The 21,734-nt window shown below is 40.4% G+C and overlaps 2 protein-coding genes across 3 annotated transcripts in view; one reads left to right on the forward strand and one right to left on the reverse strand.

Moving 5' to 3' along the window:
• The window catches only part of LOC142662209 (cell adhesion molecule CEACAM1-like), a 32,038-nt gene that overhangs the window by 2,339 nt on the left and 7,965 nt on the right, over positions 1–21,734 (reverse strand). For both annotated transcript variants that reach the window (XM_075840273.1, XM_075840272.1), the window contains exons 2-7: positions 5,593–5,792; positions 4,690–5,016; positions 2,977–3,255; positions 2,033–2,314; positions 764–1,057; positions 318–557 (exon numbers count right to left, since the gene is read on the reverse strand). In XM_075840273.1, the coding sequence (XP_075696388.1) occupies positions 318–557; positions 764–1,057; positions 2,033–2,314; positions 2,977–3,255; positions 4,690–5,016; positions 5,593–5,653 (1,483 nt within the window). In that variant the 5' untranslated portion in view covers positions 5,654–5,792. The remainder of the gene's footprint in view (positions 1–317; positions 558–763; positions 1,058–2,032; positions 2,315–2,976; positions 3,256–4,689; positions 5,017–5,592; positions 5,793–21,734) is intronic.
• On the forward strand, positions 7,479–21,715 carry LOC142662635 (cell adhesion molecule CEACAM5-like). Its single transcript, XM_075840847.1, has 9 exons — positions 7,479–7,530; positions 7,666–7,983; positions 10,163–10,435; positions 14,636–14,920; positions 15,329–15,622; positions 16,800–17,072; positions 19,156–19,440; positions 19,811–20,104; positions 21,657–21,715. Exons 1-9 carry the CDS (start codon positions 7,479–7,481, stop codon positions 21,713–21,715), a joined length of 2,133 nt encoding a protein of 710 aa, XP_075696962.1.

The following is a 21,734-nucleotide window of genomic DNA, read 5'->3' on the forward strand; positions in this document are numbered from 1 at the left end:
GGTACAATAAATGGTGCCGTGAAAATGTACAACTCATTCTGAAAAAAACAAACCCTCATACGTCTATAACGTGGAAAAAAACCAATGTTAAAATCGGAAAAATGGCTGCAGTGGGAATGGGTTCAAATACCATAATACGTTGTTTTATGGGGGGGGGGGAAGTGTGCATAGTCTTCAAATGCAGAAGGAAACATCATGACATCATGACACAAATTACAAATTAGTCAATTATCTAAGCTTCAATATTGATGCATGTGTCACTTACATGATGTTTTTGGTTTTTCAGAAAACACCATGTGTGGCTATTTATTCCTTACCATATATTATTGTACAGGAAAATTTCTTCTTGAGGTGAGCACCATTGCAGGTGAGATTCAATTTTTTGGTAATTTCACTAACAGACACATTTTTGGCTACTTCATTCTGTCCTGTCTCTGCTATGTTATTAAATATCATGGTCACATTTGCTGCAGGTTGTCCTCCTGGCCAGGAGCAGTGGAGTTGGTACATGCTGTCGTGGGGCTCTACAGTACATGCCGTATACCCTTCTGGATGCCCTGTGGAATGAGAGGAAAGAGACAGAGAAAAACAACTTACACTGTGTTTAGTCATGATGAATTTTGACAAAAATGTTTTTTAAAAATGTAACATTCACGTCTGAAATTTTTTATAGTTGGCCATTATTATTTGTTGATTGTATCAAGTAGAAGAGTAGTGTAGACACGTCTTATAAATACCCATTTAAATATAAAATTGTACTCACAGTTCAGACTAAGGTGGAGCTCATTGCTGCTCTCACTGCTTAAGTAGTTGGATGCTGTACATGTGAAAGGTAGAGTGTCATTCCGGGAGACGGGTCTGATGGTAAGAGTGGAAATTGGAGGAAAATCTCTCTGAGTAATGTAATATGGAGGGTTCGGGGGCACAGGTTTTCCATTCAGACTCCAGGAGAAGGTGATGGCTGAACCCTGAGCTGAGCAACGGAGAGTCACCGAGTCCTTTCCTGCCCAGACCACTTTTGGTTTGTTGTTTGATAAACTCACTAGTGAGACCGGGGCTGAAAAGAAAAGACAAAGTCTTGATAGTGTTATGCTAAGTTCATATCTGAATTAGATAACCTTAAATTAAGTTGATATAACCTGATAGGTGCACACAATTTAGATGAAAATAAGACAGTAAAATTCCAATAATCTTCTATGTCATGATGACCAACAAGGTGTGAGATGATCATAAATGAAGGGACCACTAGAAGTCTAATTATAGTTACCTATATCATCTTCTGCTATTATATAGAACAAAAAGCCATACCAAGTCTATGGTGGGCCATTGGCATTAGATTGTTGGCAGATTCCACCAAAATTGTCTGGATCTGCCAACAAATTTCTCATGTCTATAGCCATCTTAGCAACGAGAAGCCAACAATTTAATCTAATTTTGTTTATTGTCCCTGCTGGAGGTACAACCCAATGGGGCAATTGGTCTTCTAAAATTATATTCTGTCCCCAGTAGACTTCAACCATTATTTCTGGACCACAATAGACCATCAAGGCGTGTAACTAAATTATAATAATGTGGCCAAAAATGCGAACATATCTAAATTTCTATTTGATAACCAGGTGTTAAAACTCAGGGCAATGAGTATTGTTTCCCAGCCAACACAACATCTGGTCTCTATTCATTATCTACCCAGGAACAACTGTATCTACAGTCAGAACATCTATACATGGAGGCATCCAAGAACAGTAGAATGGACATGTCTCTTGTAGAATGGCCAATGTTCTTGGTGAATGGTTTCAATTGAAAATGGGGCCCCTGTACCTAAGAGGCCCGTTAAGCTCTCTACATCATAAGAGAACATCAATGATGGTGACCTAGAAGTTCCCAAGTGTAGCCTGAATCAAGCATAGGTTTGAGTGCTTTGTCTTAATCTTTAGTTCTTAACAAATTTATGGCTTCTCTGTATCTATCGTCTCTGAATATTTCTCTTTAAACTTTTTCAAAATGGAAATAATTTCAGAATTCTCATACTTACAGGCAAGATTGAATGTCACCTTGTTGCTGTTCTCCTTATTTACCCAGTTTGAAGCGGTACATGTAAAGGGTCCATTGTCATTTTTTGAGACTGGGTTGATGATAAGTGTGGAGTTATTTTGGGAGAGGTAATATTGGGGATTCTGAGGCAACGGTACACCCTCCAGACTCCAGGAGTAACTGACATTTGTACCACGGGCTAAACAGCGTAGAGATACTGAATCCCTTCCAGGCCACAGCAATCCTGATGTGTTACTGGTAACCGTTACAATAGAGACCGGCACTGCATATAAGGATATAAGATATGTTGAGAAGAGATAATACACTATATACAAGTAGTGTCATACTGAGTTACCTTGAGCCCACCAAAGGAAATTGTTATGTGGCCTACACTCCAGCTATGCAGAACAAATGAAGCCCAACAGCAAGTCACTGCGCCATTGTTGTCTTCGGCAAGTCCTCATGTACCCAGGCGTGGCTGGGTCTTGTAGAGCTACAACCAGGGACCACCAGAATATGCTCTGGTCCTGTATACTAGGAATATATTACAGTGAATGATGACTATTGCATTGTCTGTCTTTTTCCTGTGGTCAACCATCAATGCAAGATTGCAAGCACCAGAGTGGCAACTCCTGCACCTGGGGACCCTAGGAGAGGGGGCAATAGTCATTCTCTGTGACGTCCCCTTTTCTGCAGCCACAAAAGGGTGAGCAAATAAGGAAGGGTTGAAATGGCCCAAGGGTCACATTGTCCTTCTCTACTATAGGGTTGAGATAAATAAGTGCTCACCCTTCCCATCACATGGAGGAGGATTGTGGTGGTGTGGTGCAGTTTTATTTTCATAGTTTAGTTTACAACTTTGTTTACATACTTTGGGTTGTCTTCTAAAATTTAGCGATTTTTTTTAATAGTAAATCACTGTTTTCATTTCTAACAGATTCTCACCATATACAGTCCGATTCAGGGAGTTGCTGGTGTTGGTGCTGACAGGGTTCTGGATGCTGCAGGTGTAGATCCCACTGTCATTCTCACTTAATGGCTTGAAGTCCAGGAATGACCCTCGGCAGGTCACATGGGGCTCAGAGCAGATAGTCTTCTGATCACGATAGAAAGCGTAAGTAGTCACGATCTGACCCCCGGCATCACACTGGAGGGCCACATGGGTGCCACTAACAAGCCGACTGTTGGTAACATTAGAGTTGAGAACTGGGGGACTAAGTAAAGCTGTAAAAAAAATACACAAATAATAATCAATACTCAAAAGAACTTCGACCCCAGCAGTCGAGCCCTTTGATCGCCAGGGTCCTTGACCACAGCATGATCAAAGGGGACTCCCGGTGATGCAATCAGAGACTGGGGGATTCCTCTGCATTCAGCCCAGGGGACCTAGAAAGGACCCCTGAGCTGCCTGCTCAGTTTGCCTGTTGTTAGGGGACACAATGTTTTGCCCTAATAGCAGCCCATGTCATAGTGACACAGTATAATGTAATAACATACAGGAGTATAAACTAAAGTTGTAAAAAAATTTAACATACAAAATATCCCCCAAAAATATAATTATTTAGGATAAAATGTATTTTATTGCCCATACATTACATAAAAACAAAACAAAAAAAAACACATATTAGACATCTACACGACCGTAAAGATCAGAAGAATTAAAATCACAGGTTATTTAGCGTGAAATGGGATAAAAAAAATAAACAAAAACTACAAGGCAAAAATATTTTTTTTCTATATTCCTGCAGCAAAAATAAATTGCGTACATTTTTTGGACCCTCCCAAACTGCGCAAAAATAAATTAATTATCCTGCATAAAAAAAGTCCCTATACAACCATGTTAATGAAAAAATAAAAAAGGTATGGTTGCTGAAAGAGGCAAAACCTAAACAATTTAGCTGGTCAATTAGGTATTTCCAGGCCCGTGATTAAGGGGTTAAGACCGAGAACTAGAGTGACTAGAAGAGCTAGACAAAAGCAACAGAAAGCTGTTACATACCTATTTATAAAATGTCTTCCATTTCACACTATCCAACAGATGGCATAGTGGTTGTCCAGGATTAGAGAAACATGTCTGCTGTCTTCCAAAAACAGCACCACACCTAACCACAGATTGCTTGTGGTATTGCAGCTCAGCCCCATTCACTTTAATGAAGCTGTACTATAATACCAGTCACAACCATGGACAGGTGTGGCATCGTTTTTGGAAGAAAGCAGACATATTTTTCTAATCCAGGACAACTCCTTTAAATAAGGGGTCATTAAACATAATTCCAATTATTGGTTGTCTGTTTTGGGCAACCTTTTTGTACTAGATGGGCCTCTCAGGATATTGTCGTGCTGCTGGGACTCTCAGAGATCAGCTGCAATCAGTATAGAAACCTGGCAGTAAGTGTTCAATTTCCCTGCAGTGCCACCATAGGTCAAGTTAAGTATTACATTGTACCTTTAAAGATCCTCTTTGTAGCCACTCTCTGTTCTGGCTAATGGATTGAGCCCCTGAATTTTAGACCACCCTCTACTAACCCAGAGTTCCGACACAGGTCAGCTATCTGGGGCATTCAATATGGCGCTATTACAGCTCGCCCAGTTGTTGTCACACACTTTCCTAGACTACTTCGCTATGCAGTGGTATAAATGAGAAAAATGAATACTCACGATAGACGTTTAGTTCATAGCGCTGAACATAGGAGGTGAAAGTCTCAGGATTAAATAATTTCAATTTATATGTGCGCTCATCCGCATATGAGATATCGTTCAGTTTCAAAGTCCCATTTTCGAGCAGCTCACACCTCCCGTTATACAGAGGATTGTACTGTGGAAGACTACCGGATTTCAGTTTTGCAATCACAGTAACTTGTCCAGTGTGTCCAAAATTCCAGTCTATCCTGTATTGAGAAGACAAGGGTACAGGAACAACGAAATACACCGAATGTCCCAGCACTCCATTCACCGTTTCCATAGAAATGACAGGCGCCAATATACCTGAAGCAAAACAAGAACACATAGAGTTGGCCAGGTGATTGATATCCTTGCATCAGCAGTGTGCAGGTTAAAAAAAAACAGCAACAATCGGGGGGACAGTCTAAACTTTTTGGACAACCCTTCTCCGTATGTACTATTAGGACAAGTGGGGTAACTACCGGAGAATCCTCTTAACGGAGGGCTACTGCAAGGATCAGCTCTCGTCCTAGCGGAAAACCGATGTTCATGCATTTTATAGACGCCCAATAACAACTAAGCAAGAAGTAGGATTCTAAGCAGAAGACCTCCATAATCGGTTATTTGCTGGGGGTTCTGCTTTATTAAAAGGTGATGTCCAAAGTGGACAACCTATATATTATAAGTATGTGTCAAAACCCTCTTATTGTATAATATTTTAGATGAATATAAATGTCCCCCTTCCTGCAGCCACAGTCCCCAATTTGAACTATACAATTATATTGGCAAATCAGAGCACAATGTAAGCTCAGTTATTTCAGACCTATTAAAATATGACTATAGAAACCCCTATAAGGTAATGGAAAATGTTCTACCTTTATAATATGTAGTAATTCTTACCTGAAACCACCAATAGTATGATGATTGGGAGAATGACTGGACGTCTCGGGGCTCTCTCCATCGTTGGTAACAAGTAACTGTGTGTCTGAGACAGATCTCAGCTAGTAGTCTGTCTTGTTTCAAGTCTATAGGATATGGTATTCATGTTTCCATTAGAACATAACATTGTGACTTCCGGGTGATGTTTGCCAAAAACACACCTAAAGAAGGAATTATTTAAAGAGCATGTCACCTAAATCCATAAAATCCAAGTAAATATCAATCCTTGAGTCATATTCTTCTGTTGGGTTGCTAGAAATGATCTCTAGTCATTTCCCATATCCCTGCGTCATAGTGTAGGTGTGCACAAGATATTGTCAAGTGGGGGCTTTGACAAATATGCATGAAAACACGCACTTTTGCCAGTCACAATTAGTGCCCCCTTCATGACTGGCCACTAAAAGCCTGGTATCAATGCCCACATATCAGCGCCAGCTATATTGCTATTTACTTTCAAGGGGGCCATATCATAGGGAGGAAGGAGGGATGACTCATTTTTACAACTTTGGCTTCTCCCAAATAGAGTCCATATTTATATATGTATATAAAATATATACTGCCATGGTACCATAAAGTTCTTCAATCCATACAGTATTGACCACATTGTCCAGAAAGCGTCGTACGGCACTCATTTACAGCTTAGCTGGCACAGATAAAACACAGAGTGCCCAGTAAGCACCATACAAAGACGAAGTATTGCATACTATATTTCCAGTGTGGCCATACTGTAACCAGATACCAATACAATGCCAAACATTAACGAGAATAGGGCCATACTTTACCCACATAGGAGGCGCTATAGTTTGACCACATAGAGCTTTGTAGTTTCCATATAGTTAGAGGTCCAGCACACGATATGATATGAAAATATACAAAACTGTTTATTTAAGTCAAAATTACAACAAGAAATTTTAAAATCCCGGGAGAGAACGCCTACGCGTTTTGAACTTTTCAGTTCTTAATCATAGCTATGATTAAGAACTGGTAGATTTGTAATATCCGTGCCATAAGCCATGGATCTATATTTTTATATATTACTATATTTCATCCTTAACTAAAGACATAAGTCCATGTATTCACCAAGTCTATATATCACCTATACAATAATCCTATTGTACATCTAAATGAACATACCATTGACAGAACACAGGCTACCAAAAACAGCACCAATGTTTTTTGTCAGTTCCTGCCGATGCATATAAAATTAGTAATACCAATAATAACATTCAATTCGGGAATCTTCTTCTCCACATTAAAAGGAACTTCACTAATGATCAACTCATCAGCATTCTTTCCGATACCCGCTCTAAATCTCTCAAGATCTGGGACCCGTAGATCTCCCATGTCCATCCCCTTTTGGATATTTCCGGGGATTTCTCATAGATGTCTTCCCTCCTTTTCTTCTTTCTTTTCTTTTCTCACTCCTTGTTTCTATATTTCTTCTCCTTTTCTTTCTCTCGTTTCTGACTCTTCCCTTTTAGTCTCCTACTTCTTTGGTGCATTTTTGTTATATTATTGTGATGTTACAGTTTTTGCACTGATGGAATGGCGCTTGCGCTATTCTATCCGCAGTCCCTAATTAATAATATTGCCTTTTTTTTTTTAGATATTTTGTTGTGTCAATTAAGAAGAGTAAACTGTACTAACGTCACAACAAATCAGAATGTAATCATTTATTATGTCATCAATTTCTGCAGTACCATATTTCACCAGCTGGGGGGATCGAGAGCCAGGTTTGGTAATATTATCCAGGCAATAAATGCACAGTACACAGGTGTATAGTTCTTAGTGTGTGCAGCTACCTGCTACATATAATCTCAGAGATTGCACCCGAAATACTGATACAAATGGGCATCCGCCAGGTTCTTCTCTGCTGGACGGTGTTCATATTCAGTCTAGGTAAGACAACACATAAAGCTTTATAATGGATGCGTTATATATTATAATAAACTGGTTATAATTCATGTCATATTCTGTGTTAGAGTAACGCACTGTGCATATATGTTTAACTTTCATAACTTTTTCTTCACACAGTTCTGGCATCACCTACCAAAGTGGTAAATGAAACTTTAGGAGGATATGTAGATTTCGATGTATTTGTCCCCCTCCCTGAAATCTACCATATAGAGTGGACCTTTGGAGAGACTGGAAATGTCACGGTGGCTGCACAAATCTACATTGGTGAATTCCCTCAGTTTCATCCTCAGTACAGGGGCAGATGTGAGCTGTTTACAAATGGGACGCTGAGATTAAACAACCTGACATATGCAGATGAAGGAGATTATAATCTCTATGTGTTCGATCAAAATAATTTCACCACTCATATTCAACTCTATGAGCTCCAACTCTTTCGTAAGTAATGGCCGCATGTACTTCTGCATATTATAATATAGAAAAGGGTTCCCCAACCAGTGACCCCAAAAACAAATATGCCCTCCATAACATTACTTATGTCTGAAAAGGGGGGGGGGGATACCAAACACAGCCAACATGTACAAAAATGGTGCTGTTTGCTGAGGAAAAAGAGCAGACCCATTTCTCTAATCTTATACAAACTCTTTAAACTTGGCACCAGGGTCACAACAATATGATAGATGGCACCAGTTTGAAGCTGGCCATACACATCTAATGTGCATGGGCACAGCCCATGAGAAAGGATGTGACAGGTTGGATTATAATCTTCTAATTAATAATTTCCCATGGAGATAAGCAGCATCAATAGTGACAAGTGTTTGCTTATCTCCCTTTTGATAATTATGCATTAATTTCTATAGGGGGAGTCTGAGAACATAGCTGTTGGATGTGTATGGCTAGCTTAAAGGCAAATTTCCAACATAAACATTATGGCATATCAGCGGGAGATCTGATTAGTCAAAGGTTATTATTTTTAAATAAATGTTAAAATTTGATCTTAGAATGTGATTGAGCACAGGGATAGATGTGAGTGCTGAAAATTTCTGTACAGCGCTGCGGAATAAGTTGATGCTATTTGGAAGAGAAGACAGTGGGAGTGGAGTAAGACATGGCTGCAGGATCAGACTACATTCAGGGTCCTTTTTTGGGCCTATATATACACTTCAGTTCTGGATTACTCAGTGCTGGTCATACTGTTTCCGGCATGTGCTAAATGCTTTCCAGATTCTAGTTTGTGACTTTGTTCTTGTTTATATATTTGTTTGTATTGTGGCACATGTTGGTCCTCTGAGAGATCTAGTTTTTGTATTGTGGTTTTATGTGTATCCTGGGATCAGTAGTTCTACTGGTTTATTCTCCTTTCCTGTGCGCTTGGTCTGCTGCCAAGCTGTTGTCTTACCCACCTGTGGGATAGTAGTCACATAGGATCTGTGAGTGCTATTAATTCTTTTCCACTGTCTATTCATCTGCTAACTGCTTACATGCTTTTCATCTGCTATCCACTCCGTTTATGCATCATCTACATCTTCTACTCCCTTTAGTATTTTGGTTCAGCTCATCCACTGGTGAGTTAGTTGTCAGTGTTGATGCATGTTTCACCCATGTGAAAGCAATTGTCTGGAGTTGCGGTCTTGAGCACCACCACAGGTGTAACAATATTAGAATAGGGGGGCTGATTTATCAATGAGTGCAAGTGGTCGCTTATCTCCCTTTTAATATCCGTGCATGCATTTTTATAGGGGAGATTGAGAACTTAGCTGTTGGATGTGTAGAGCCAGCTTAAGGGCAAATTGCCAACAAAAACACTATGGCATATGAGCGGGAGATCTGATTAGTCATAGGTTATCATTTTTAAATAAATGTTAAAATTTGATCTTAGATTGTGATACTCATTGGGCACAGGGATGGACTTGAGTGCTGAAAATTTCTGTACAGCGCTGCGGAATAAGTAGATGCTATTCAGAAGAGAAGACAGTGGGAGTGGAGAAACACATGGCTGGAGGGCCAGACTACATACAGGGTTTGTTTCTAGTCTGTGACCATGGAGATATATAGGTCAGCATAGGAGCTGTATTCATGTGACAACCACATTTAAGGAGCTGTCTCAAAAGGACAACCTCTTTCCATATGCCCTAAAAGGGCATATCGACATCATAGAGGGCACTCGTCCTCCCGTTTGGGACCCCCTCTATAAGCCTATAAGGAGAGATGCTTTGTAAAAGCGGATTCTGCTTTGGCGGACCTGGCGCTTTTATGTATTATTTATTAACATTTCCCGAGCAGCAGTCGAAATATAATATTAGACGTGGCTTTGGTTAGATAAACCGTCCTCAGCCGTGATCAGTTGATCATAGGGCTGGCTAATCATTAATCACTACTAATATAATGAAAAGTTATGCAATGTTCTTACATACTTTATGTTTTATTTCCTCACCATTTTCAATGTCTCTGCTTGCTGTCAGTGAATGCAAACATTCATCTTTACATCCAGAGGCCGGACAGAGGCTGAAACGTTGTTGCTTATGGGCAAATTCTTTTTTTTTTATCACTGTTGTTAGATCTAATATATTTATATTGCGGATAATCCCTGAATCTTCTTTCTGTTTTCTGTATTTAGCCATCCTACATGCGCCATTTCTCCGTAATATGTCTGATCGTAGTGTTGCTGGAACTAACGTGACCCTCCAGTGTGATGCCGGGAATCAGAATGTGACGACTTACACTTTCTATCGTGATCAGAAGACTATCTGCACTGAGCCTCATGTCATCTGCCGGGGATCATTCCTGGACTTCAGGCTAATAACCGGAAATGACAATGGGAACTACACCTGCAGCATCCAGAACCCTGTCAGCACCAGCACCAGCAACTCCCTGAATGTGACTGTATCAGGTGAGCATGTCCTTCATGTACAAACATTTTAATGCCAAATCTCGAGCCATTTTAAACCCCACCCCTGTCCCATCCAGAAATGCCCGCAAAACAACCCAGTAACAAGCAAATTTGTATTAACTCCACCCCCATGACGATCAGTCAGTGATTTGCAGTTTTGAAGATTACAACTCTTTCATGTTAAAGCTGTAGACAAAATCAAAGGGTTCTTTACAGTTAGAGTGGTCAAGCTATGGAATGCCCAACCCCAAGAAGTAGTAATGACAGATACTATGTCAGTATTAAAAAAAAAGGCTAGATGCTTATTTACTGACGAATGGCATTAAGGGTTATAATTAATCATGCAATGAATGACGGGTAATTTATTGAGAAAGGTTGAACTTGATGGACCGGTGTCTTTTTTCAACCTATGTGACTGTGTAACAACGTGTACCACAGTGATAAATTTGATGAATCTCCTGAGTGTCTCGTGTACGGAGTGCTGAGGGGTCAGCGTATGAGAAAAGGATAATCTATTTGGTGTCATGCTCCTGCCCTAGGCACAACACATTTGGCCTCATTCATAAAAACTGTATAACAGAAGATCAGGCCTAGTTGCCTAAAGCGACCAATCACAGTGAAGCTTTAATTTTTCCATTGTCATTGAATAAATGAAAGCTTGGCTCTGATTGGTTGCTATGGGTAACAAGATCAGTGTTCCTGTTAGTTTTGATAAAGGAGGCCCAGTAAATCAGTTTAGCGCGGAGTTTTTCTTCAATCATTGTCACTCTCAGGCGTCCAATCATTGTCACACTCTTGGATGTCCATTCTTTGGAATGAAGAATTAAATTAGCCATGTTTGATTTTCATGACTCCAGGCCCCCACCCCAAAATAAGCGCCACTAGTGTATGACAACTGCTGACTCCTACATAGGGATTAATATGTATATGTCGTAAGGGTAAACATTAGAGATGAGAGAATTTACTGAAATTAGTCCGGTCAAACCAGCTGTCAGATTCTATTCAGTCCGAACAAATTCATTCCAAATCGAAAATGCCTTGATGGCCCCGAAAAGTTGTATGTGACACTCTGAGGTCTGCTAGGGTTGTATCCATCCCCCTTTCAAGCACTTTAATGCCAAGACAGCATTAGTAATATCAATGTCTGTTTAAAAACACACTGCACTGTCTAATTTTTTGGTGTTTTTTAAAATAAAAAAACGGTCCAAAAAATATTTATTTTTTGAGGGTCAGATGCCTGGCGGTGTTTACACACACATGCTGGTATCGAAAGAAGCAAAAGTTTTTTTTAAAAAGCAGTCTAAAAATGATCCCTTTTTGTGCCACTGACGGTCTGCCTGATCCTCCTGGAACGTGAAGGAACTATGGCTTTTTACTTATTTGAAAAAAGAATTGGGACTTGGCCCCAGACTGATGTATAACGGCATTGTATAACTGCTTGACGCCGAATAATACGTTCATTTTTGGTGTCACTATTAATAGAAATTAGATGCATGCAAAATGATGAGTGATATCAGGTCTGTGGCGTCTGCATCAGCATGCAGCGGCACGCTATCAATACCAGGATTTCAATTTGAATTAAAGTCTATTTATTGGAAAAAAATGACCCTTGCATACAGACTGAAGTATAACGGCGCTGTGTAAATGCTTGATGCCAAATAATAAAATAAATAATAAATACATTTTTGGTGGCTTTATTAGATATATGCAAAATTACAAGTGACTTCACGTCCGTGATGTCTGTTTTAGAAGGAACAGCACACTAGCATCACCACGATTAATAATTTTGAAAAAGATTTGTAAATGATGGGATTAAAAATGGTGAATCAGAAATTAACGTAGGAATTGTGTAGCTGCAGCAGCACTTACTCACAGCAATGGCTGTTTGTCTAACTAACCCACTGACACTGGCCAAAAAAATGCCTGACTCCTATTTCTATCTAAAAACTCTCTCTATCAAATTATTTAAAACTAACGATCCATTCTATTCTCCTCACTTTGAAACACACTTATTAAAATTGAATCCACTATCTATCTGTATTCTGTGATTTACTATCTCTCACTTTCTGTCTGACGTCCTCTCACTCCTCTCTATAACCCCAGCCACAAAGAAACAGCATATCCTGATTGGACTGTTTATTGTGGTTTTGACTCATATGACTGTCATCAGTGACTCACACCTATAACCCTCATGATTGGCTGTGCTAGAGGAAGGGCTGCCTGCTAAGCATTATGATGAACACCGCCAGGCCGCCGCCCGAGTTTATGTGATCCTTCTTCTCGGTCTACTTGTCTTCTTTTTATAACAAATTATAGATACAGCACCGCCCTCGGGCATGTGTGTGCATCTATCATAACACTGTTACAGAGCCTAGCAACCGCTGCTTAAAGAGGCTCTGTCACCACATGATATGTGCCCTGTCTCCTACTTAATGTGATTGGTGCTGTAATGTATATAGCAACAGTGTTTTTCATTTTGAAAAACGATAAATTTTAGATTTATGCTAATGACTTTCTTAATAGACAACTGGGCGTGTTTTTACTTTTTTACCAACTGGGCATTGTAAAGAGAAGTGTATGACGCTGGCCAATCAGTGACCAATCAGCATCATACACTTCTCTCCATTCATTTTTAGCAGTACTCGCAGCACAGAGTGATCTCGCAAGATCACGCTGTACTGTCACGTACTCCCACATTAACTTTACCAAAGTGCCTTGTGAGTGAATAGACATTGCCTCCAACCAGGACGCGATGTCTATTCACACTCCCAACACTTCGGTAAAGTTTCTGTGGGACTTACTCACACAGCACGGCGTGATCTCGCGAGTTCACGCTGTGTTGTCATTCACAGAAACTTTACCGAAGTGTCGGGAGTGTGATTAGACATCGCGTCCTGGCTGGAGGCAATGTCTAGTCACTCACAAGACACTTCGGTAAAGTTAATGTGGGAGTTTGTGACAGTACAGCGTGATCTTGTGAAATCACGCTGTGCTGTGAGTACTGCTAAAAATGAATGGAGAGAAGTGTATGACGCTGATTGGTCACTGATTGGCCAGTGTCATACACTCCTCTTTACAACGTCCAGTTGGTAAAAAAGTAAAAACACGCCCAGTTGTCTATTAAGAAAGTAATTAGCATAAATCTAAAATTGCTCATAACTTGCTCAAAATTGATCGTTTTTAAACATAAAAACCACTGTTGTAATCTACATTACATCGCCGATCAGATTATGTAGGAGATAGGGCACTTATAATCTGATGACAGAGACTCTATAAGATGACGTCTGGGTTGTACATCCCGGGGCGAATCTTTAAGGCTGGGTTCACACGAGCACATTAACGTCCGTAATGGAGGGACGTATTTCGGCCGGAAGTCCCGGACCGAACTCAGTGCAGGGAGCCGGGCTCCTAGCATCATAGTTATGTACGACGCTAGGAGTCCCTGCCTCTCCGTGGAACTACTGTCCCGTACTGAAAACATGATTACAGTACGGGACAGTTGTCCTGCAGAGAGGCAGGGACTCCTAGCATCGTACATAACTATGATGCTAGGAGCCCGGCTCCCTGCACTGAGTTCGGTCCGGGACTTCCGGCCGAAATACGTCCGTCCATTACGGACGTTAATGTGCTCGTGTGAACCCAGCCTTAGTGACAAGCCAGTATTTGCCTCCCTTAGTTTCTAGTAACACGCCATCTTCGTTGTCAGACAGATACCCTTCTTCTCCATGCAACTTGTGTTCTACAAAATTTGACAGATCACGAGCTGATTCATCCTAAGAAAAGCGCCACCTACAGTGGGAGGAATACAACACAGCCACAACTCCAAAATGCAAGATAACCATACAAGAGCACTTAAAAATACAGTACCAAATAAATTATTACAGGACATTTTTAAACCTTGGTTATAATGAATCATTAGAATGGCCCATTTACTTGTGATTCCCACATGTTACAATCGTGTCAGTCTTTACTAAAGTTTTGGCATTCTATTCATGCACCAGGAAGATCAGTATAAATAGTGTTATAAGACATACTGTAAATAGATAGAAGAATGTATTTGAGCAGTGCTGCTCCTGTGGCTGTAATCCAAAATAACTTTATGGAATAGATCTTTGAATGTTATTACTGGAAAAAAATGAAATTGATTCTAAATGACCTCCATATGATGTTTTATGTTGATCTCATATTTTCTATTGCCAGTACCTGTATCTGCAGTAACCCTGACTACTAACACATCCAACCTGTTACTGTGGCCGGGAAGGGATTTTGTGTCTTTATGGTGTGCATCTAATGGCACAGATGTCAGTTACTCCTGGAGCCGGGATAGGGCACCATTGCCGCAGAACCCCCAATACCAGTTTACCCTCAATAGCTCCATGCTCATTATAAGGCCGGTCTCTACTGAGGATAATGGATATTTCATGTGTACAGCTACAAACTGGATAAACAGTGAAAACAGCACTAAACTCTACCTCAACCTGGCCTGTGAGTATCAGAAATGATAAGTAATAATGATATCACTCCTACTGACGAGGCGCCTTATTCTGACCTAGATGCAAGTGAGCTCGGCTGTTTCCTTAACCCCCATAGAACTGAATGGAGAGAGTCGCGCATATGGCCACCTTTCCATTCATTTTCCACCTTGATACAGCAGCCAACGATTTCCTCACCGAGTGGGTCTAGGGAACCCCGTTCTCCACATAGGTTCGACCCACCAATCACACATTTATGGCATATCCTGTGGATATGCTATAAATGTGTAAATTTGGTATATCTCTTTGTAATATCTTCATAACTATCAGAGCCCAATTTTTCTGATACAGAGCTCCAAACACTCTAAAGATTACATTACATGGTAAGTTTACTAACAGGGGGTCATGTTCTGGTTTACAGCTCCAGTCTCAGCAGTGACACTGACCAGTAACGCATCAGGAGTGCTCCGGGCAGGAGAGGACTCGGTGTCTCTCTATTGCTCAGCTCAGGGCTCAGCCATCACCTTCTTCTGGAGTCTCAATGGAAAACCAGTGCCCCCGAACCCTCCATATTACATTACTCAAAGTGATTCTCCTCCAAACTCCAATCTCACCATCCGCCCCGTCTCCAAGAACGACACTGGACCATTCACCTGTACAGCGACCAACTTGGAAAATAGTGAGACCAGCAATGCACTCAGCTTATCATTGGCATGTAAGTATTATGTGATATTTTTTTTCTTTGCTCTAATGTAGATAAATTGTTCTCCTATATTGGTATTAAAATGATTAGCAGTGACGCGGCAGCCAAGAAGTGTATGGAGCCCCAATATACCTCCCCTATACTTCACGTGGAGGTATACAGAGCTTTTCTTTATTGGATAAATTCGGATATTCGGAAGCAAAAAATCATCAGCCCCGTCTCCAGGAACGACACTAGATTTCATTTTCTGACTTTACGACATTACAAAATGTGTAATGCACCTTATAAAAAATTTGGTGCAATTCACTTCAATAATCATTTTTTTAGACTGGCTCATGAAACAGCAATTTTAATAAATGTGGGCCTTAGTGACAATTTGAGTTTGTTTGTCTCATTTGATATGAGTAGTCATAGTTTATCTTTTTCCAATAAATGTAAAAATGTGATCTTAGATTGTAATTCCAATAGATTTCTGTACGGCGCTATGGAATAAATTGGTGCTATATAAACAACAGGAAGTAAATAAGAACAGGAGGCAGAGGAAATGGAGTATTATATGGCTGCAGGATCAGACTACATACAGGGTTTGTTTGTAGTCTGTAACCATGGAGATATATAGGTCAGCAAAGGAGCTGTATTCATGTGACAACCACTTTAAAGGGGTCGACTGAAAACCCCTGTCGATATGCCTTATTAAGAGACATCAACTCGCTTAAAACCCTCTCTATTAGCCAAAAGGGAGAGCTGCTGTAAGTGCGTCTCCGCTTTGGCGGAATAGGGGTGTCCATGTTTTACATGGACAGCCATTCATTTTAATTATTTCCTTACACCCTGCAGCTGCCAAAACATAAAGCCAGATGCGGCTTTGGTTAAAAAAAAAGCCATACCCGCCCTGATCAGCTGATCACAGAGCCAACTAATCATGATATAATAAAAAGTTATGCAACTTTCTAATATACTTTTATGTTTTATTTTTTTTTTACCATTTTCAATATCTCTGCTCACTGTCAGAATATATAAATATTCTTGTTTACATCTAGAGATTTTACAGCTGTACAGACCTAGTACTTCTCACAGCTGAAAGTTTGTTGCTTGTGGGCAAATTATTTTTTTTATCTCTATTGTTAGGTCTTACATAGTATATTTCCTTTGCGGGTAATCCCTACATCTTTCTGTTTTCTGTATTTAGCCATCCTACATGCGCCATCTCTCCATATTTTGTCTGACCGTATTGTTGCTGGAACTAATGTGACCCTCCAGTGTGATGCCGGGAATCAGAATGTGACGACTTACACTTTCTATCGTGATCAGAAGACTATCTGCACTGAGCCTCATGTCATCTGCCGGGGATCATTCCTGGACTTCAGGCCAATAACCGGAAATGACAATGGGATCTACACCTGCAGCATCCAGAACCCGGTCAGCACCAGCACCAGCAACTCCCAGAATCTGGCTGTATCTGGTGAGCATGGTCTTCACGGAATACCTACAAACATTTTAATGGCAAATCGCGAGACATTTTAAGCCCCACCCCTGTTTCACCCAAAAACGCCTGAAAAAGAGCCTAGTAACAAGTATTAAAGGCAAATTTGTATAAACTCCACCCCTTTGTTGTTAAGTTTACGGGAAAGTCAGTGATTGCCTTTTTTAAGTCTACAATTGTTTACTGTCTTTGCTGTAAACTAAATGTTTACATTGGGGGAGATTTACTAATCAAAATGAGGCAAAAGGCTGCCGCACATGCTGTACTGCCACACTTTTCCAGAAAAAGGGGAATGGCTAAATGGATTTGTAAAATATTGCCAGATTTAAATATGGGGTGCGCCATCATTTTAATGCAAAATCAGGGTAAAAAGTAAGCCAATAAAGAGTTGGCGTTAGAAATAGAGAAGTGTTTAATCTCTAGACAGATGCGCCAAATCTATTACACAACGTGCACCACAGTGATAAATTTGGTGAATCTTCAGCCAGTCGTCTGTATTTTTTGGGGAGTAGCAACAGGTTTGGAGTTATTTTAAATAAAATGTATATACATATATAAATACAGGTATATATATTATCCACCACTTCCACTGCCACGACTACATGTGCCATTGACAGTGGGCCTGATCGTCCTGGAATGTGAAGAAGCAATGGCTTTTTACACAATGGTTTGTCACTATTATAAGCAATTAGATATAAGCAAAACAATAAGTGATGTCACGTCTGTGATGTCTGTTTTAGAATGCAGCAGCATGCTATCAGCATCAGGATTAACATTATTGAAGATTTGTAAATGATTTGATGAGGATTGGTGAATCACAAATTAATGTAGGTATTGTATAGCTGCAGCAGCACTCACTCACAGCAATGGCTGCCTGTCTAACTTACTAACTAACTAACTAACTAACTAACTAACTAACTAACTAACTAACTAACTAACTAACACACTGATACTGACTCCTATGTCTCTCTAAAAACTATATATGGAATTATTGTAAATCTTTCTATCTATTACCTTCTCCTCACTATGACACATACTCAGTGACATGAATCCCCGATCTATCTGTATTAGGTGTTTTACTATCTCTCACTCTCTGTCTGACGACCTCCCTCTCCTCTCTGTATCCCCACAAAGCAGCAGCATTTCCTGGTTGGGCTGTTTATAGGGGCTATGACTCATATGACAGTCATCCACTGAGACATCAGTGACTCACACCTATACCCCTCATGATTGGCTGTTCTAGAGGGAAGGCTGCCGGCAAGGCATTCTGAGAAAGTCCACCAGCCTGCCGCCCAAGGTCATGTGATCCTTCTTCTCTGTCTTCTTCTGATCTAAAAGGCGGATGCCATTGTGAGCGATTTGTGAGGGATGGATCCCATAGTTTAATATTTGCTAAATTGAAAACTTAGGAAATTTTAAAATGAATTATAGACAGAGCTCCGCCCCAGGCAAAATGAAGACACATGCATGTGCGTGCGTCTATCATTACCCGGTTACAATGCCTAGCAAACGGAGCCTAAGATTGCGTCCGGGCTGTACATCCCGGTGCCAGTTTTTTAGTGACAACAAGCCAGTATCTGCTTAATTTAGTTTATCTCAACGCCAACATCAAACGTTGCACACACTATCTTCGTTGTCAGACAGATACCCTTCTTCTCAATGCAGCTTGTCTTCTCCCAAATTTATTAGATCAGGAGCCAATTCATCTAAGATACACCTACAGTGAGGGGCACACCAAACAGCCACACCTCCAAAATGCAAGACATTCATACAATAGCAATTAAAGATGCAGTACCAAATAAATCATCACAGGACATTTTTAGGCCTTGGGTATAATGGAACAATAGAATGGCTTAATTTACTAGTGAAAGCAACAGAGCTATAAGACATGCCTAGCTAGAAGAATGTGCTGCTCCTGTGATTGCAATCTATAATAACTTTCTGGAATAGATCTGTAAATGTCATTACATAAGGGACAACAATACAAATTGATGTTAAATATTATATAGTATGACGACCTCTATATGATGTTTAATGTTGATCTCATATTTTCTATTGGCAGTACCTGTATCTGCAGTAACCCTGACTACTAACACATCCAACCTTTTACTGTGGCCGGGAAGGGATTCGGTGTCTTTATGGTGTTCATCTAATGGCACAGATGTCAGTTACTCCTGGAGCCGGGATGGGGCACCATTGCCGCAGAACCCCCAATACCAGTTTACCCTAAATAGCTACATGCTCATTATAATGCCGGTCTCTACTGAGGATAATGGATATTTCATGTGTACAGCTACAAACTGGATAAACAGTGAAAACAGCACTAAACTCTACCTCAACCTAGCCTGTGAGTATCAGAAATGATAAGTATTAATGATAACACTACTACTGACGAGGCGCCTTATTCTGACCTAGATGCAAGTGAGCTCAGCTGTTTCCTTAACCCCCATAGAACTGAATGAGTAGAGTCGCGCATATGGCCACCTTTCCATTTATTTTCCGCCTTGATGCAGCCAACGATTGCCTCATCGGGAGGGTCGGAGGAACCCCATTCTCCACATAGGTGCGGGCCCCACCTATCACACATTTATGGCATATCTCTTTGTCATATCTTCATAACTGTCAGAGCCCTATTTTTCTGATACAGAGCTCCAAATCCTCTAAGTATTACATTTCTTGGCAAATTTACTAACAGGAGGTCATGTTCTGGTTTTCAGCTCCAATCTCGGCAGTGACACTGACCAGTAACACATCAGGAGTGGTCTGGGCAGGAGAGGACTCGGTGTCTCTCTATTGCTCAGCTCAGGGTTCAGTCATCGCCTTCTCCTGGAGTCTGAATGGAAAACCAGTGCCCCCGAACCCTCCATATTACATTACTCAGAGTGATTCTCCTCCAAACTCCAATCTCACCATCCGTCCCGTCTCCAAGAATGACACTGGACCATTCACCTGTACAGCGACCAACTTGGCAAATAGTGAGACCAGCAATGCACTCAGCTTACCATTGGCATGTAAGTATTATGTGGCATTTTTTTTCTTTGGTTTAATGTAGGTAAATTGTTCTGCTATATTTGTATTAAAATGAAAATCAGTGATGCAGCAGCCAAAGAAGTGTATGGAGCCCCAAAATACCTACCTATTCTTCCAAAAAATCTTAAAAATGTATGTGGAGGTATACAGAGGTTTTTCTTTGCTGCATAAACTCAGAATTCAGAAGCAAAAAAACAAACAAAACAGCAGACCTTTCTCCAGGAACGACACTAGATTTCATTTTCTGACTAATTTTATTAAGACGCATGCACCTTATCGAACATTTGGTGCAATTCACACCAACAATAATTTTTTAGGCTGCGTATGTGTTGACACAATCCTGGCCAAAATATATTAGACTGAAGGCTTGATGGGTCTGTCAACAGACACCCGTCAAAACACTTATCCAGATCCAAATCCATATGTTATATCGATATATCGGAGAGAAGTAAGAGACACAGAGACAATGCTTTATATACCCAAGATATCCTTCTCCGCATTATTAATAAAACTAAATTACAATAATATCTTTCAAAAGCGAAGTAACCTTGAACTTTTGTTTACAATGGGCCGTCCGCTCTATCTCAGCCAATTACATACAATGAGGAGTGGTCGGGCTGAGCCAATCACGAGCATGAAAGGCTTTTTACAAGTAAGACTACAATTTCCCATAACATGCAACGTCACTCTGACTGATGGATCACAATGACCTCACAGCAGCCATATCACCGGTCTATTCCTCATAACAAAAATGGTAAACAAACAGTGTTCCAAGACAGTATAGGGTGACAGGCTCATTTCTCATAATAAAGTACTAGTAAATATTTTGCTATATACTCCGTAACAAGGAATCATAACATTAGCTAAGGAACAAAAACATATCATTGTTTAGACAAACCCAGCATCTATTTACTTCTTTTAGGCTTCGTTCACATCTGCGTCAGGGCTCCGTTCCGACGTTCCGTCGGAGCTTTCCATCAGAACCGAGCCCTGACTGAAACAAACGGAAACCAGAGGTTTCCCTCTCCATCTCCATTGATTTCAATGGTGACGGATCCGGTGCAAATGGTTTCCGTTTTTTTGCATTGTGCAAGGGTTCCGTCGTTTTGACGGAATAAATATTGTTTGTCCCTTTTGATCTGAGTAGTCATAGGTTATCTTTTTTTAATAAATGTAAAAGTTTGATCTTAGATTGTAATTCCCATAGGGCACAGAGATTAAGGTGAGTTGTGACAATTTCTGTACAGTGCAAAGGAATAAGTTGGTGCTATATAAGCAAAAGGAAGCAAATAAGAAGAGGAGGCAGAGGAAATGGAGTAACACATGACTGCAGGATCAGACTACATACAGGGTTTGTTTGTAGTCTGTAACCATGGAGATATATAGGTCCACATAGGAGCTCTATTCCTGTGACAATCACTTTAAAGGGGTTGACTGAAAAGCCTTGTTGATGTGCCTTATTATGGGACATCATTGATCATTTTATGTTTTATTACCTCATTATTTTCTTTCAATATCTCTACTTGCTGTCAGTAAATATGAACAATATTGTTTACATCCAGAGGATTGAGACCAGTACTTCTCACGGCTGAAAGTTTGTTGCTTGCGGGC

This window comes from Rhinoderma darwinii, chromosome 10 (assembly GCF_050947455.1).
Source record: "Rhinoderma darwinii isolate aRhiDar2 chromosome 10, aRhiDar2.hap1, whole genome shotgun sequence".
NCBI lineage: Eukaryota > Metazoa > Chordata > Amphibia > Anura > Rhinodermatidae > Rhinoderma > Rhinoderma darwinii.

What these genes read in the sequence shown, in the direction of transcription:
- LOC142662635 (XM_075840847.1), top strand. Translation starts at nt 7,479, where the DNA reads ATGGGCATCCGCCAGGTTCTTCTCTGCTGGACGGTGTTCATATTCAGT. An exon ending in CTATGAGCTCCAACTCTTTC is followed by an intron (nt 7,984 to 10,162) that starts GTAAGTAATGGC and finishes TTCTGTATTTAG; the next exon opens with CCATCCTACATGCGCCATTT. An exon ending in ACTCTACCTCAACCTGGCCT is followed by an intron (nt 14,921 to 15,328) that starts GTGAGTATCAGA and finishes TCTGGTTTACAG; the next exon opens with CTCCAGTCTCAGCAGTGACA.